The sequence below is a fragment of the Aulostomus chinensis genome, chromosome 8 (genome assembly GCF_037954235.1).
Source record: "Aulostomus chinensis isolate RoL2024-O1b breed Wild chromosome 8, RoL_Achi_v1.0, whole genome shotgun sequence".
NCBI classification, from domain to species: domain Eukaryota; kingdom Metazoa; phylum Chordata; class Actinopteri; order Syngnathiformes; family Aulostomidae; genus Aulostomus; species Aulostomus chinensis.
Window position 1 is genome coordinate 4,099,276 of NC_141327.1, and position 18,607 is coordinate 4,117,882.

The 18,607-nt window shown below is 43.8% G+C and overlaps 1 protein-coding gene across 1 annotated transcript in view; it reads left to right on the forward strand.

Moving 5' to 3' along the window:
• The first annotated feature begins 6,475 nt into the window (after positions 1-6,475).
• Positions 6,476-18,607, forward strand: part of sorcs3a (sortilin related VPS10 domain containing receptor 3a) — a 246,077-nt gene continuing 233,945 nt past the window's right edge. The window contains exon 1 of the mRNA XM_086210510.1: positions 6,476-7,341. Coding sequence (XP_086066636.1) covers positions 6,670-7,341 — 672 coding nt within the window. The 5' untranslated portion in view covers positions 6,476-6,669. The remainder of the gene's footprint in view (positions 7,342-18,607) is intronic.

Consider the following 18,607-nt stretch of genomic DNA (forward strand, 5'->3'; position numbering starts at 1 on the left):
AGGTGGAATAATAAATATATTGTGGGTGTTCTAGATCACCGCATACTTACTGATGACGACATCTGTCATGTTGACCCACAAGTAAATTCCCATTGCATTTGTCCTAACAAAAGCCAACGTTATAAGAGGACACGGAAGTCAGGTGATCAGTTTCAGAACATGCAACTTGTCTTTCAGCTCAAATCTTTTAAGGGGTAAGAAATTCACCACAAAAGAAAGAGCAATGTTGTTAGAGTTGACTCTGTCAGCTCAATGTTGCCAAAAGCTGTTGTCTGAGCTTATAATGCCTACTGTACCTAATGACTCCCAGAGCAACTTAACTAATTGTGTTTGTATAGCAGTGAATAAAACCGGGGTCCTATAGAAGCATATGTCAATCCATGCTCCATTATCAAAGCGAAAGGTCAATTACAGTTGCGTATCCGAGGACTCTCCATCATAGGCTGACCTTTTAGCTCAATGTGCCAGAAAACCCACAAGAGCCTCTTCCAAATGTCACATTCCTTGACAGTCTTTGAGTCCCCAGATTCTGCAGTTGTTGGTGTATTTACTGTCCCCTGTCAAAGATGACCTCCAACTGAGAAGGGGGGGGGGGTAATATATAAGGGATTAAATATTCGGAACACCTTTCAGCATAACTCAGTTCTGTCAGCGTTAGGGGTGTATGGCAGAACAGGACCCACAGTGCAGACCGTAGATGCAGATACACAATGCAAAAAACTGTTTATTTTAAAAGATGAGGTGCGGTGAGGTTCAGGGCTGTGGCTGGGTGTGAGCAGTCTGGTGGGGATTTGTTCAGTGAAGGGAGCTGCTCCAATATGTGAGTGAAAGACTGAATCCTGGTGAGACGATCAATGACCAGGAGGGCTGGACGTGGCGATGGAGTGGCAGGTGAGAATGCAGAGCTGGAGGACAAAAAAACACACAAGGAGAGGTGCAAAATAACACTGAGGCAACACAGACTTAGCAAGCTAGGTTCTGTCAAAGCGTCTCAGCCGAGCAGTTTACCATAGAGGGATCACTGGCATATTGGCAGGGAGTGGACAGAGATGGGAGGGAGAGTTGGTGAGTGCTGATGACTGGCAGGTGTGTAGATGGCCAGCGGAGTTGAATCATGAGCCACGCCCAGCCCCTGCAGATGAGGACAGACAAGGAAGACAGACAAGTCAAAGAGCAGGTGGGTAGCAAAAAGACAGGAGAAACACAGGAGGCACTGTGGATCCTAGCAGCACCATTACAGCCTTGTCATATCATCCATCCATCCATGCATCCATTTCGTTCGGGGTTCACCCTGGACAGGTCACCAGTCCATGGCAGGGCCAACACATAGAGACGAACAACCATTGGCTCTCACATTCATACCTACGGTCATTTTAGAGTATCAATCAGCCTGGTCCCCTCTTGAAGTCTTTGGACTGTGGGAGGAAGCTGGAGTACCAGAGAGAACCCACGCAGGAACAGGGAGAACATGGAGACTCACCCAGAAAGATCCGGGACTCGAACCCAGAGCCTTCTTACTGTGAGGCGACAGTGCTGACCACTGCACCACCGTGCCGCCCCTCTGTTATTGATTCAAAACTTTAAAAAAGGATATTTAAGATGGTGTTAATTTAAATATAAAAGACTGCATAGTTTCCGTGCAGAAATATAAACAAGACTTCAAATGTGCAATCCTCCAGGCAGCCGTTTAGTAAAAAGGAAAAAAAAAAAAATCAATTTGGCAGTTTATATAAAACTAGGCCCCCCAAAGAGTAAGAAAGGAAAATGTGTGCAGCATTTTACAGCTGTTTGGGAAGAATGCTTTCTAGGCCAGTGAACATCTTAGGATGATGCCAGAAACTGCAATTGGATTAGTTTTAGGCCTCCAGTACTAACCCACTGAATTGTCAACTGGTTGCACTCCATAATTTTTTTTCATTTGCATCTTTTATAAAGTCAAAAACAATGACTCTTCCTTCACGGTTTTTATGGTCATGCATCCGCTAACTCTTCCTATTATGTGACTCTATGACATCCACAGTGTCTCGTATCAGAAGTCAGTTTTTGAGAGGAACACAGTGTCATGCTCTATTACTGGATGCGGTGACATTTGCAGCCACCCTGACTGCAGACAGGACAGAGGGCATGGTCTGTTGCAGATCAGCGCTCTGGGTCAGGGTAGAAGTGTCTTGTTCAGGGATACTTCCCCCTCCAGACCAGGCCACCTCATCACCCTGCTCATAAAGAAAGCTCCACATACCTGTAGTACACATGAGGAGGGTTTGAGCGACATTAAAGGTCAGGTATATAAAATGCATCTGCCTTTTTTGGTGCACTCCTGCCTAGCTTAAAAAAATATACTCTGATGTTGATTGATATGAACATGCGTAGCTCAAGACATGGGAGATCTCAGTGTTAGCCAACAGTCAATCTGATTGGTTTAGAGCTGATCTTATGTGTTGACCTGCACAGATGCGGTCCTGTTGTGAAGTATATAAATACATATAAGTTAGGATGATGTACAGCAGTGATTCCCCAACTTTTTTTTTTAAATCCTACATCATGAAACATTCAAACTCCTGCTGTGTGCCATTGCTCCCTGTGCAGATGGTCCTAGCACCACCAGTGGCTAGGCTAGCACCACTAACCTTAATGCTAGCCCTGTTTGATTTGGCACTGGAAGCCCCGGACTTCAGCAGTCAGCACTGGGTCTCTAGCTTCAGTTCTCTGACAGTGTCTGCTGCTCCCATGGCTTGGGAGTGGTGTTCCAAACATTTATCAATACTTGAGCACATGAGGCAACAAAATGGGGGCTATTTTCTGATCCAGGAGGAAACAGGGATAAGTTATTGGGTGTGCATCCCTAGAAGACCTGCCCATGGCCCTGCACAGGGAAAAACATAAAACTCTGGTTTACTTTCAACTGACGTATTGTAGAGGATATTAATGATTTTTTGATGCACCCCCTGATTTACCCGGGTAGACTCCAGTTTTGGAGTCATAGATGAAGCAACCTTTTTGGTTTCCTTTTCTAGATTCCCTCAAACTCAAGACATTCAGTGGGTTGAGCAGCAATCAAATATTAAAACCAGTGCAACCAAAGGTTTTTCCAATTGTCAGTGTATTTATTGCACAGCGGGTAGTCCAACCAAGGGATGTGGTTGGTCGATGAGACACGAGGAATATGTTAAATGATCTTGAGAGCATATTTAGCCAAAATGAAAATGACCACTTCACAATAAATATTTCACCACTGAGTGCATTAGTTTTTTGCTGCTGTGCATATATTTGTCATTCTGCTAACATCTTAGTTTTCTTGCTTTATTTTGTGGAGTTCAGCAAGCTATAGAATCATCTTTTTATATTTGTGAAAATGGGTGTCACTGTGCTGATTTGGTTTTTGTGGACAAAACACAACAAACTCTTTGCCAAGTAGGACTAAACTGCACTCTCTATGAAACGGCTCCATTCTATTGTAACTAAGGATCAGCCTAATTGCTGGACCAGTGAGCTGGTTTTCACAGGAGTCTACTGATACAAATGGTTTATTTATTTTTTCAAGAGTCAGCCAAACTCCAGGCTATTTCCAGGGAAAAAGATATAACAGTAGCACAGTTTTTCATTCATTATTAGCTTGTAAATATTCCATCCATCCATTATCTTCAGCTTATCCTGTTGAGGGTCACGGGGTGGAGCCTATCCCAGCAGCTTTCGGGCGAGAGGCGGGGTTCACCCTGGACAGTCACCAGTCCATGGCAGCGCCAACAACATATAGACAGACAACCATTGGCTCTCACAGTCACACCTACGGTCAATTTAGAGTCTGGATTAACCTGGTCCCCTCTTGATGTCTTTGGACTGTGGAGGAAGCTGGAGTACCAGAGAGAACCCACACAGGAACAGGGAGAACATGGAGACTCACACAGAAAGACCCCGTGCTGCAGCAAGGGCTCGAACCTGGAACCCTCTTGCTGTGAGGCGACAGTGCTGACCACTGCACCACCGCGCTGCCTTGTTAATATTGTATAATTGTAATGTTACATTCCACTGTCTTTTTTTTTTATCACAACAGGGATGTGATGGAATAACATCATTATCACAACAAAGAGCGTATTATTGTTTTATTTGCCTGGAGGATAAAATGGTTCTGATGTTCCTCCCAGAGAAACAGAAACACAAATATGGAATATCTTGTCAGATATTTACTTCTTTGGTTCAGTCGTTCCAACCATCTTGTTTAATGATTGAATGAGAATCCCAACACCAAGATTGGCCGTCTGGCATAAAACAGTGTGTCCTTGTGCATACACACAATTAGTAGAACTGGATAATAGAGCCGTGATGTTCATTTCAATGAGACTGTAATGACAACCACTTTCCTTTAGGCTGAATCTCTGGGTGAAGAGTTTGGCTCTGCTCAGCACGGAGGACTTGGAGGAACACTGCATTGATTCCCTCCAAATGCTGCTTACACAAGAATCTATGTCATGTTGTTCTGCAGCACGCAAGTGTCCCTCTTACAACGATATGATTGGAAATTGGTTGAAATTCAGACAGAGATCCCTGAGTATTCCCTCATGGGCAATTTGTGCACAGTCAAGTTGATAGACAAGGACACAACATTTCAGATCGCTAATGAATAACACCCCTCAAACAGACTCTGTCTCTCTGTCTCTCTGTCTCTCTCTCTCTCTCTCTCTCTCACTATACACACACACACACACACACGCGCGCGCGCGCACACACACACACTCCAAGGCAAACACACTTTTCCTGCTTTTATTTCACCGTTTCATTCATGCTTTAGCCTTTGATGCACATAACATGGCAATGTATCCCAGCACTCCCTCTCTTTCCTCCCCTCCCTCTCGCTCATATCTCTCTTGGCACCGCTCCCCACCCCCCACCCTACCCCCAGGAGTGGTGCAACTCCCTGCCAATTCTCCCCGTTCCATCAGTGACTGTTCTGCTCCCCCGAGGCACCACATGCACCAGCATTGCCCCCCCCTCCACACACACACACGCACACACACACACACACACACACACACACACACACACACACACACACCATCAGATTGGCTGGATCTTGTGACTGCTTTGGTGGGAGTGCTAGAGATTGGCATGTGGTTTATCATGGGCAAACCGCACAGACACACAGAGACAAATATGATATAGCTGACCAGCGGAGGCACGCTGTGCATCATCCTGTAGCAGGACCATGTGATATACTGCACATCCAAAGCTTTAAAATAGCGGGAAGGAGGGTACACAGGTGTACAACTTGATATTCCTGCTTTTACCCTCTTTGGTAGATATGGAAGTACATCATTAAATATATGTTTATTTTATAACTTGCTTAAGTGGCAGATGACAATAACCATGTGAGAAAAGGTCCAACCACTGTGGAGTAATAGAACATCTTCAGATCCATAGACTCAGTCCTTGTTAAAATGATGAAACGTTTTGGATATTTTAGTGTTTACAATGAAAACAAGTCAATAAAACCGCACTCTGAGTTTGCATTCATCCGCCATCGCACCTTCGGCCAAACCCAGCGTGCAATTGTGACATTCACAAAAACACAGTTTTCTTGTGAGTCAATACCATTTTTTTGTTTGTTTGTTGTTAGGATTCCAAAGAACAAGGGTGTTTGGATTATCAGGTCTGATGCATAGATCCTACTGCAGTGTTCATTTGTGCACCTATTTCATCATATTGAGTCACTCTCAGCCTATTTGTGTTCAGCCAGGTTTTAAAAGTCTCAGCATTTTAGTCTCCTTTTTGTCAGCTCGACAAACAAAACTCGATTTCTTTGACTCAGACCAGTGTTTCTCCGAGGTGAGCTTTCATCTCTTCAAGTTTTTTAATCAGATTATTGTGATTTACTTTTACTCTTCGAAAAAAATCCATGTTTTACTTTTAGTCTGATTTAAGAAAAAGAACGATATTGTCAGTTTTAGCCTATTTATCATCGACCGACTCTGAAACAGGGCAGTCGACAAATATTTTCAGTGTAATGACAACAAATTAAATTAAGGCTGCATGCAACGTGTATATTTTGTCATTTCTATATGACTATAAATGACTGTAGTCTGTCAATTTAATCATTTCAGTTTAAGCCCCTCAGTGGAGAAATGGATGGCTGATGCACCAAATACCACATGGCAACAATGAATAAACAAAAACAAAAAATGAAAATTGCAGAAATTAAGGCCAGATACGGGTGGTGAAATGATATTCATGCACTGTATTCACTAGAAATCATAATGTGACATGCGCTGTGCGCGGATAATTTTACAGGGGTAAGCGCCAACCATTTCTCAGGGAAGAGAACGTTCAGCAGCACCACGGACAGCGCCTCTCTCTCGCTCCCTCTCCCTTTCTCTCTCTCTGTTTCTCTCTCTCTCTCTCTCTCTCTCTCTCTCTCGCTCGCTCGCTCGCCCCCCCTCTCACTCTCTTCCGGGCGCACATTCGGCAGCTGGCTGCGCTACAGCTCCTCCCTCCTGTGTGTGGCTTTCCTGACCAAAGATCCTTGGACGTGAACAGTTTCGCTGAAGAGCACTTTTCCCCCCAAAATCAGCAGACGGACAACCGAGGCGTCAGTTCTTCTCTATCGACCTGAGAGAAGGAGTTAAGGTGTCGGATAAGGTCTCCAGCAGTCCCTCATCCCCCAAATCTCTGTCAGCGATGGAGACTTGGGCTGGCTTGTGCCCGGGCTTGCACTTATCTCTGGGTATGTGGGTGATGATAGCCGCTCATACCCTCCAACATGCCAGGGCGGAGATAACTTGCGCATCTTGCCCGTCTCCACTTCAACTTCACCAGGAGGAATTACAGTTGGTGATGCGCACTGACCCAGCAGAGGAGCCGAATCCTCTTAAACACATCCGAGCAGAGTTTAGGGAAGTCGGGGTTGCAGACCAAAATAATGTTGTGGACGACGACCGTGATGCAGGCGTCGCTTCTGAGGACCAAGATGTCAGTTTGAATGGAGTTAGTGGAAGGAAGGATACTAACGGGTCCAGAGGGGGAAGTCGCCCGGGCAGCGAGAAGGAAGAACAGCTGGAGTTAAAGGAGGATGCTGCGCTCCGGAGAGCCAAGAGAAACAGTCCAGAGTTTACTGAGTTCAGCGAGAGCGGCTGGACCGGCCGGTCCGACGCCAATACAGGCAGCTCGGAGAATAAGGGCTCGCTGTTAGACGGACACACACAGGAGAGGTCTGATTTCAGATGGACCCGGGACGAGGGGAGAGGGAATAACCGACAGGATGAGCCCAAGCTCGCCAGCAGCACTTTCGCTCTGACGGGGGACTCGGCACACAACCACGCTGTGGTCTACTGGTCTGGACAGAACAGCAGCGTGAGTACAACCAGTATTTCCCCCACTTGCTTTCTTCTCACGCTTCAGTCGAACTCTTGCTGAGTGTGTTTGGCTCCATTTCGAGCAGCTGGGTGAATACACTCCATGACGCACAGAGCTTTGTGCGCTGTTGTGCGCCTAGTGATGGTTCAATCTTAACAGGAGCACCGGTCTACGGACGCACACGGACACACACTGTTCTCCAAATCTCATACATGTGCAGCGACATTTAATTCCGTCCGGTTTGGACGTTTGACTGCTCCATCCATTACGCACGGGAACTCCTTTGCCAGGCTGCATCTCTGTTGCTGCGTTCTGTGACATAACCCAACATCTACCATGTCTCAATCCAGTGCGTGGCTCCGAAGTCGCGCATTATGCGTTTATTATTTAGTTGTTCATGACTGATAGCGGAGGAGGAGGTATTTATGATTTATTTGCGCCGAATGCATGATTAATTCCTTTCGATTGAAGCGAGCTTTTTCTTCCAAATTAATTGATTGGGGAATGAGGGAGTTATAAATGATTGCTCAATCTACCATGCATCCTTTAATTTGCTAGATTATGAAGTTTTTTCCCCCCCCAGTTTGAATGTTTTCTCTAAATTTGGGGGCAGGGGAGTAAGAAGAGTCCGTTAATTTGTAGACCAGTCACGACCACTTTATTTCGCAAATCGGTGACCATTTTTAATTTGTCATACGGTTTTTATTCTGACTACTCTAGAGGTCGCAACATGGATGCATCACCAAAGCCATTAAAAAAAAAGGGGGGGGGGGTTGGTGGGTTTACCCCCATCTGCATTATCACCAAGCAGATTTGAGGCATCTTGAAACACTGGAGCCTCGATAAACACCGAGGGATTAAATGTCACGCTCGTGACCCAACTGATGCAAAATAGAGAAGGTGGGGTGAAGAATTTGCTCTCTTTTTGTTCCTAAATAACATTTCATTCAAACAAATTCTCAAACAAAGACTAAACATGCTCAATAAAAGAGGATAATCTAAAAGAATCCCAAACAGGTTCTCCTGCTGTCTGTCTGTGTGTGTTGGGGGGGGGGGGGGGGGGGCAACATTGCAGTCCTGGGAGTGTCACAACATGAAGGTCCAGGTCAAAGCCTGGGACCACCTGACAACCAACTATGTAAATATTCACAGCAGCAGCTCACAGCTCTCACACCACCACTTACTTGTCTCTAAAATGACAAAAGTGATCCCATTGTGCAAAGTAAATGGATGAAAAACATTCCGTCTTACACAAGAGGGCCCTCGAAGGACGGGAATAAAGACACAAAATGAATCAAAGTCATTTACACAGCCGTGGAAGCTCATGAGGAGCCGCCGGGCTCTTTGTGGTTTCACAAGCTTAATTTGTTGTTGTGGCTGTTCTTCTTGCTTTATTCCATTTGAAAAAAAAAAACTACTTATTCAGTCTTGTCTGAGCTGATTATAACATGGTTCACAAACTTGTTTTTTAACCCGCAGTAAAGACGGAGGCGCTGAGAGGGGGACATGTTTGTGTGCACGTGTCCATGTGTTTGAGTGTGCGCTGGATGGCGAGCAGGAGCAGGTTACTCTGTGTCACTGCCCCTCAGCTTTAAATCTTTAATAATTATCTTGAAGACCAAGGCCACAATTTCAAAGTCTTCTTTCATGGCAAAAAAAAAAAGAGAGAGTAAAATTAAGCCTGGCCTCAAGAGTGGCCTCAAGAGATCTGCTATTTAATCTTCATCGGCCACTGGAGTTGTGCTGCTGATGAATGGAGAACAAGGACAAGGAGATTGAGCTTGAAGTCCTCCAACTTAACTCCAGCGGTAGTTAAGTCAGAAGAAGTGGGTGGCTAATTAGATGGCTGGCTGACTGGATGGATGACCTGTAGCTATCAGTCACTTGAACCTATTCTACTCATCCTGGGCTTCTTTTCCCCACCTTGTGGACCATCCCGCTGCGTGGATGGAACTACGGTACCTGCCGTGTTATTCTGGCAAAAGAAAATCGTGTCACTAAAATACAGACACAATCTAGACTTTTATACGGAGTCCAGCCTGTTTTCATATGGCTTCTTAAATAACGTTTGCTCATTTGTCACAGTACGTCGTCAACTGCAGCGTGAAGGCCTTAATGCCCTGCCAAAAAAAAACACTTGGGCAGATATGTGAGGTGCAGGTGGTGATGTCCGAGGTGTGGGATACCAGGTGTCCGACCCAAACACTGGTGACGCTGTTCACACCAGCTTTGCACCACATGTCACTTCCTTGTAGCCTCAGCGAGTCCTTCCCACCCACTGTTACCATCATGATAGCAAGCACGCTTGATTCCTACACTGGACCAAGAAACACATCATTCCGTCAAAACCTTGATATAGGACCTTCCTTGAATGAGGTAATTAGATTCTACCGACGTTCCCAACCTTTATCATTCTCCTTTTTTCATCAAGCCATAAACATGATTAACATTGAAGATCACTTGTCTCTCGTTTTCATACAGAGTCAATTAATTTTATAACCACAAAGCTTTCCCATCCTCAACTGAGCTGTCTTTTTTTTGTTGAAACAAATTTTTGGTGTAGCCTAAGCTTGATTGATACTTCACCCAAATAATTTAACTTTTGTCTTCACATTGATGTTTTTCCTCTCCTGCATCAGAAAATGCTAACTTGTGAATTTAGAGCGGCACGGTGGTGCAGTGGTCAGCACTGTCACCTCATACCAAGAAGGTCCGGGGTTCGAGTCCCGGCTGGAGCACGGGATCTTTCTGTGTGAGTCTCCATGTTCTCCCTGTGCCTGCGTGGGTTCTCTCTGGTACTCCAGCTTCCTCCCACAGTCTAAAGACATCAAGAGGGACCAGGTTAATCCAGACTCTAAATTGACCGTAGGCGTGGCTGTGAGAGCCAATAGTTGTCTGTCTATATGTTGTAGGCCCTGCCATGTCCAAGGTGAACCCAGCCTCTTGCCAAAAACATCCATTCACAAGCTCTCGTGCATAGTTCAGTATAATGATGTCTTCCTCACCCAGCCACATCCTCAGTTATCCACCGAAACACTTGGATTTGAGCTAAAAATAAACAGGCTAGAGAACCTCTGGTTTGGTGTGCATGAGAACAACAAATGTTTGGGACAGTTTTGCTGTTGATGGAAGTTGGTCCTCATTTTTCTCTGTGCATTATGAATCATGCAGGAGGTGGAAAAAAAAACCCATCGTTGAGAGTTCAAGACATCCCTATAAGCACTTACAAATCCCTCATTTCATCCTCATCTGATTTTAAATCTTCTTTTCGCCAGAGATGCCATTATTGTTGATTTTGACATTTGCAGTGCTGTGATTCTGTTCGATACTGGGATCTGCAGGTGATAAGAAATGATATGACGACTTTGTGAAAACATTCAAAAGCAAGCTATACATGGATTAGCGGTTCCCTTTGAACTGATCAACAGGAAAAGTCACTGCTGTTTCGGAGCTGTCAGTCAATTTCTGAAGATATAGAAGGTCAATGATGTGATGATGTGGTTGTATGAGTCCCTCTCTAACAACATGTCATATTTTCAGGTGAAGTTATTCAGTTATTGGCTTGTAATTCTGAGTTAGCTAATCGTTTCCTCTTGCAATATTTGGTGCCATATAATCACTAGCATGAAGCACTGTTGGAGACTTAACTTGGCAAACTGCAAAAGAATTGTATAATGCCTGTTGCCATTCATCGTGTAGGAGTGTGCACTGCAGTGAGAATGCAGATCATTTTGAGACTGGCATGTTTACGTGTCACATCAATGGCGGTGGATTTTCATTTTTTTGACGGCTGCATCAATGTGGATTGATGTGCTTTTACTTCCCTTGTTCTGGTCCAGGTCATGAAACTGAAATCTGTCCGGTCCTGGAAGGCAATAACACACTAGCAGCTTCACAATCTTCAATGCTGGTATTTCTGGAACATTCTGAGGGATTGACTGGATGGCTGTCTGGATGGATGACTGTCATGTGACCTGTCCTGCTGACTTTAGCCATGAGTATACCATTCTATAGGAGTGGCCGTCGAGAAGGTTACAGGACCTCCAGAGACCATGTTGAGATACTGAACCCTAATTGTCTTTGGCAAAATTGTACATGTGTGTTTGTGTGTGTGTGTGTGTGTGTGTGTGTGTGTGTGTGTGTGTGTGTGTGTGTGTGTGTGTGTGTGTTGCTGAGTTGGCGCCATGCACAGCCCCTTTCGCCAACAATGTGTGGAAGGCTAAATATGTTGTACAGCACTTTGAGTGGTCTGTAGATTAGAAAACAGTTATATCAAAGCAGTCCATTTGACCAGTCCCCATCTGATCTACCATTTATATTCCTGTGGACTTAAATGCCAAAAATCTAAATCTAAATGAACCACAGCTCATTGGCTGGCCGGCTGGCTGACTGACTGGTACCCTGGCCTCAGCATGAACTATAAATTCACAAGCTCCCGCTGCAAAGACCCTTTCGCAGTCTTATTTCTGCCAGATTGGTCGGCTGTGTCTTGTACTGTGACTACCTCCTGGAGGACTTGCTGCTGCTGTGGGTTCCCTGGGGAGGAATGGTGTGTCTTCTGAGGCGTGTACACAAGGCTAATGCACTCACTGTACCTGTCCAGCGAGCTGTCCACACTGTCTTCCATCTCTCTCTCTCTTCTCTCACTCTCTTCTCTCTCTCTCTCTCTCTCTCTCTCTCCCCCTCCCTCTCTTTCTGTTTGTTGTCTTTGCCTCAGGCTCTCCCAGGTTATGCCTCAACCTGGAATATTAGCTGGTGATATAGAGGTAGCAATGTTGAGACTAACTGTCATTTGTAATATTCATGGGCATAATTCAAATGAAGCATCAATATAGCAAAGTGACAGGTTCTTTCTTTTTGTATCTCTGAGGCTGCGTAACCCCCCCAACTCTCAGCAGTCACAAGCATAATGGCAATGTGACAGACAGCTTGAATACAAAATGGATAGCTGGAAACCTCTGATCTTGAAAGATTAATTTCTTCTAAGTGAACCTTGAGATCTCATCCTAACTGTAAAATCATAATAAAAGCCTTCCTCAGAGAAAAGGTTTTGACTTCAGCACATTTGAAATGGGCAATTTCTGCTTAATTAATACGACATCTCCACACCCTGATGATTATTTCATGTACTGTGGCGATGGTACTCCCTTTGTTGTCCATGATCCTTTAGGGAGGGGGTGAGGAAACGATAGTGACTCGAATAATCTTTAAAGTCATGAGATCTCAAGCAGAGACAGGTCAGTCGCATCTGGCAAGTCATCAATAGAGCTGACAGTGTGTGTTTGAAATTCCCAAATCCTTTTACGGAAGCAGAGGAACACATGCAGACTCTTGCAAGAGGTATTTGAAGGCAAAAATGTCATGCAGAAAATGTGCACATATGCACTGGGATTACACACATGCAGTCTGAAGCATTAAAACCCAAAGAGGAGTCAAATACATTATTCAGTTTTTTTTGCTCCATTATTTTGACATCTTTTATTGTACATTCTTGTCTTGACTGGAATGTTCTTAATTGGTTATTCAGGAAAACTCATATCATGTGATGGAGTTTGATATTTCATTTAAACCTACAACACTAACGTTAAAATGAGTAACACCATCACTAACGTGGGGTGTATTTTACCTGATATAATATTCCCGATGAAATATAGTTTTCATCAAAATATATTAAAGTACAACACTGTATGGCAAATTCAAATCCTCTTCCTTAATTTCCCAACATGCAATGTCACATTAAATGAAAAAAGGTACCATGGGGACAGCAGCAACACCATGAAAATCACATGACAAGGATCATGTGGGTGAACATCACCCCACCAGAGTTTGTAGGGTTAAAGTTGTATTTATAAAAAGTTAGTTGTAGACGAGATGGAGATTCAGGCTATCGTGACTCTTAACGTAAAAAATACAAATAAAGGAAGTCTGCCTTTTAAACACCCACAAACAGGAGCATTGAGCTCCAAAAAGGTATTTTTTCCCCACGCATCACTTCTTTGTGACTCTAGAATGCAGAAACAGCCAGCCATGTACATTTAGAGCTCATGGAGACTGGTGGCTAACGGCAACAAAACCGTCCAGAGACGTTCCTTGACAAAAACTCAAGGTCACTGACCGTTCTAACCCTCGTCTTCTTTATCCAGCCATGAGCTCAGAAATTCACAATCTCGTTTTTGTTTTGAGAGCACGACCAACTGGTACATCCAGTCGGACCAACTTGGCTTGTTGATGTTAGCGCCATACCGTTGTTGTTAGCTTTCAGTCGCCTTTGGCTTCAAGCTAAATATATGTGACAGCAAAAATAATTTGGGGGTGAAGTATTGCTGTAAGCTTTGAGTATGCAACAGTTTTGTCAGTGCATGTAGACACTGGTATTCTGGCACTCGTCAGTTTTCTTCTTCAGTTATTGTTCTTGCTAATTTGTGTGTTTTCCATATTGTCGCCTTCTCAAAATAATTCGTTTTGTAAAGTTTTTCAGAATACACAAAAAAACGAGACGAAACATCAGAAGGCGTTGTTTTAGGAAACCAAAAAAAAAAATCATCAAAAAATGACTTCCGCAATTATTTTAAGAAGGTGACGATACTGGTTTGTCTGAATGCTGAATGGTCATAACAGTTTATGCACATTTTGCTGGGATGCCATGAATAAACATTTGCACTACAAATATAGCTGTGTTCAAACCTTTTTCCGTAAAAAGTATGAAAAAGTCACACTTTTTTTAAGTTCAGAGTGAATTAAATGAACAGAAAGACACCTGCTTCCTGTTTTGGTCTTCAGATCTGCCGTTGGAATGGTAATTAAATCGAAATCTTTTTTTAATTTATGTCTAATATTTTAGATATTTGAAGTTTGCCTGACCCAAGCATCAACACACATGACAATCCCTTTACCAAGCATTGCAGGGACTACAATGCCAGACAGAAACACATACGGACGCTGGCCCCAGGCCCTGCCTCTGCCCTGGCCCCTGCTCCGGTCCCCACACCTGCTCCGCCCCCAGCCCCAAGCACAAATGTCATTCATTGTCAGAATAATCCCTTTGCCAACCCCAACGGGAAGTACGGTGCCGGTGAGCACCACATAGCAAGCGCCTGCTCCAAAAACCACTGGCAGGAAATATCAAAGGATCTGTCATCAAAAAGCTCGTCGCTAACAGCTACAATTACAGCACCAATTGCTGGAAATAAAATAGTCCATCATGGAATATATGGAAGATGGATTCATGGGACTGGCTGTTTGAACGCTGCGAACCGGGGCTGGAATCAATCATCAGAGTTTGGAATCAACAGAGTTTGCAGTACTCGGCCAACCTCTTCAACACCAGATTAAAACTGAGTTCAAACAACTATTTTTCAAGGCAAATTGTCTACATTGTGGAGCGACTGAACAGATTACACCGACACATGAAAAACGTACGACTTTGCAGCTTGTCTATCCATTGCAACATAGTTTCATTTGAAACACACAAATAAATTTACTGTGGGTCGTGATCAAGGTTACGATATCTCCCAGTGTGTACCTAAAGTTGTCTACCTGACCCAAGCATCAGAATACATGATAGATTGAATAGACTGTCATATGATCGTCAACCTTATCCAGACATTATAAAAGTCAGTGGAAGAGTATGTGTGTGTGTGTGTGTGTGTGTGTGTGTGTGTGTAAACTACCTTTTAAAATGGATTTTGGAGTGTTTTGCAATGGGTTTCTGTTCTCCCATAAATGTGTGAGTTAATGCTTTTGAACATAATGTGAGATACCATGTCGTATTTCTATCATATTACAACAATGTGTGCGATCACACAGATTACATTGTACGCGTAAGCTAGGAACCCAAATCTTTGTCAAAACTCTATAAAGCGTTGTTTCCACTTGTTTAGCTCAGATCCTTGGTCAAACTGTTCACCTGTTTAAAAGATTCCCCTGAACCTTCACAATCATCTCTCCACGCGGCAGAAGTGAATCATCAGGTGCTGTTAGTGATCGTTATGTGTCAACAGCAAATAACTGCTGAATATAAAGCTTTGAAAGCTGAGCTCAAGACATTGTAGCTTCTTTATCACATGACATCATAGATATTCAGTACAGAGGAATTCAAAAAAACTTGATTCATTGTTATTTCTTCAATGAATAACCACTGGAATATCTGTGTCTTTTATTTCTTTCAATTATATGCCATGATTGAATCTATGTGGGACTTTGAATACATCTCAACTCAGACTGCTCTGCTTTAGAATGCTTTATTCTTCATTAATGTTTCAGTAAAACCTTTACTGTAATTAAAGAGTTTAAACCCTGGAACCAAGCCAGCCAGCGAGCAGATGAATCGTGACCATGAAATATTTGATTTGATGGAGAAACCTGTGTTCATGATTATCTGAGACTCAGACTCAGCTCGTGAATGAGAAGCCAGCATGGCTGAAGCCCACAGTGACGTCTTGTACTGTGCGGGGGCACGACTGTCACCCTCCCCTGCTCTAACGTTGCTCCACGCCTGAGCACACTTCCATCCTCACTGAGCCGAACCACTCTGATATTTGGAGGGGAATGTCTTGGTTGTGATTTTATATTTATTCACCGGAGCGGAACTGGAGTGACAATCCACTCCCGTGTAAGCATGCTACACGTTGTCAAACACACTGTAAAAAGTTTCCACCCCAGATCGTAGCTTCGCTATTTGACACAGCAAGAAAGTGGCCTTTTGAGAAAAAAAAAAACAACAACACTATTTTCTACTGCTCGTTCTGTTAAGGTTCCAGACGGGACTCGAACCCGGAACCCTCTTGGTGTGAGGCAACAGTACTAACCACTGCACCACTGTGATTGTCAAGCATCCCATAAACTATTCTCGTGCTCTCATCGCGCTGCAGTGTTGCTCATCACACATAAAAATATTTCTTTGCTATATTTTTTTTGCTCAAATTTCATTCATTGTACTGTTGGACGTGCAGAAGCCACGGTCGCCAAACTGGGTTATCGTTAAGGATTTAATTCATGTTTCAAACTGCTTGTTAATATTTTGATAGATGAAGAAATCTACCACTATCCAATCATCAATCAGGACAAGCTTGGGTCGGACCCAGAACTGTTTAGAATAGTCAGAGTACATTTAGTGACAACAGTTTGCTAGCTAACTTCCAACTGATGTCAATGGTTATAAAACCACGATTTTCAATGTTTCCCGCAAGGTAAGGCAACCCTGTTTCTTTTGCCAGGTTCCTCTCTAAAAATAAGGAGAATACTTTATTAATCCCACACAGGGGAATTTTAGGCAGTTACAGCAACACTGACAGAGGGAAGAAGAAAGAATAAAATAAATTAAAAGAAAGAAAAAATGTATGAAATAAGACACAAACAAAACCTCCACAATCGCAGCACATCTGTCAATCAGAGACTTTGCTGATGCACGCTTGGATTGTGAGTGGAGTAGCGATTCTTCATAAGATGTTGAATAATACCTGTTTTCCAAGTCTGACATCATGAGAACTTAGATACTGTTATGGTGATTCAACCTCAGAGAGTTCTGACTTCATGGCTAATAGGCAACACCTCTACAGAGAACATCAATGGGATTCTCACCTCTGGAACCCCACTATTGAGCTCTTGTTGTGCGTCATACCATTTATTGTACATTCACACACACAGAGTGGGGCTCACAGTCCAACACAGCCTCAGGAGAAGCTGGGTACTGAACCAGGACAATTCCAAGATTACAAGATAATGTGTTGGACCTACGGAGCCACAGCTAGCCGGTGTTTCCTTCAAGGGCATGTAATTAAGGACGTTTGGGTGAAGTTGTTTCCCTCACTTTCCATCAACCCATCTCACACTTGGCCTAAATTACTGATGGTAATACATAATAAAGTTGCTTCCCCCCCGCTACCCTGGTGGCCCTCTGCTCTGGAGGAAGAGAGTGAGAAAGAGAGGGAGGAAAAATAGAATATCATAAATAATGTAGCCTTCCAGAAGGCCTTATCTCCCTCATCGCTCAATCTCTCCTCCCTCCTCCTCTTCTAATTAGTGCCTACAAATTTGTTTCTCTTGTTTTTAAAGGGTTTTTTTGGGAGTTTTTTTTTTTTAACTCCCGTGGCCACAAAGTGTGAGTACAGAATGTCTCTCGACTGGTCACCAAAGCCAGACTCTTGGCTGCACTCTTGACCTCCTGTTGCAGGGTGGTTACACTGTGTACTTATGTTGGTAGATCACATTTCTCCACGATGCCTGATCATTACAAGGCTTTGAGAACATAATTTCAAATACAACCTGAAAAATAGTGTCAAAGCTAACATGCCAGTCTAACGAGCACTGCCATCAGAACATAGAAACCTTACGGCATACAAATCCACCAAGCTCTCGCTCCTCGTTTTCATCTACCTGAAATTAACCAGCTCAGCACAATATAATACGCCTGTTAAAGGTCACTGTATTCACTTAAAAGTGTCACGTAATGTTAAAAGTCTTCGCTGCTCTCAGTGTACGCCTGCTACCACATTAAGAAAGCCATTCAAGAAGCCATCCAATCAGGATGCAATGCACCTGCTGCTGCAGCGCACAGCGGATCTTGGATCATATAAAGCCACTAAAGGCTTTGAAGCTATGAGCATGTGCGTAGTAGAAATCCAGCCAGCCAGACAAGAAGCTTTAAGGCTGCATTCGCCGAAACCTAATGGCCTCATTATGTTTCCTGTATGATTGCTACCCTGGCTGAGGCTCTGATGGAAGCCACCTTGTTACGACTTCAGAGGGTTGAGTATAATCATATGCTTGGCCACTGATCCTGTTCAGCAGTACAAGGGTGCCTGGGTTATTGGTGTGAAGGGGAAAGTGTGAGGTCGAGATAAATGTGTTTTCTGTGTTTTGATTTCAATCCTGCAGCACAATGTCAAATTACATTTTGTTTCACTTCTATTCTATTAAATACAGTTTTATTTGTCTGGAGTCTCCAGAAAAAGCAAGGCACCACCCACTTGGCTGGTGTTGCTTGATCTCTGTTTTCCTCCTGCTGTGCTCAATGTGAACACCTATGGATTGACTGATGGAATATTGAGCCCGGGCTTTGAGACTTCTAAGTCCCATAGGAACAGCGCATCTTGACCTTTTCCACCTTTTTTTTCTGTGCCAAGTGTGATACCGTGTAATGTTGACGTCCCTTGCCTTTTCAAAAACACAGGCAAGCCGGGGAGAGCGGCCAGGCGATGAGCACACAATAATATCAGACCACAGTGAAGCCACAACGCTTGCTCTCTCTCTCTCTCTCTCTCTC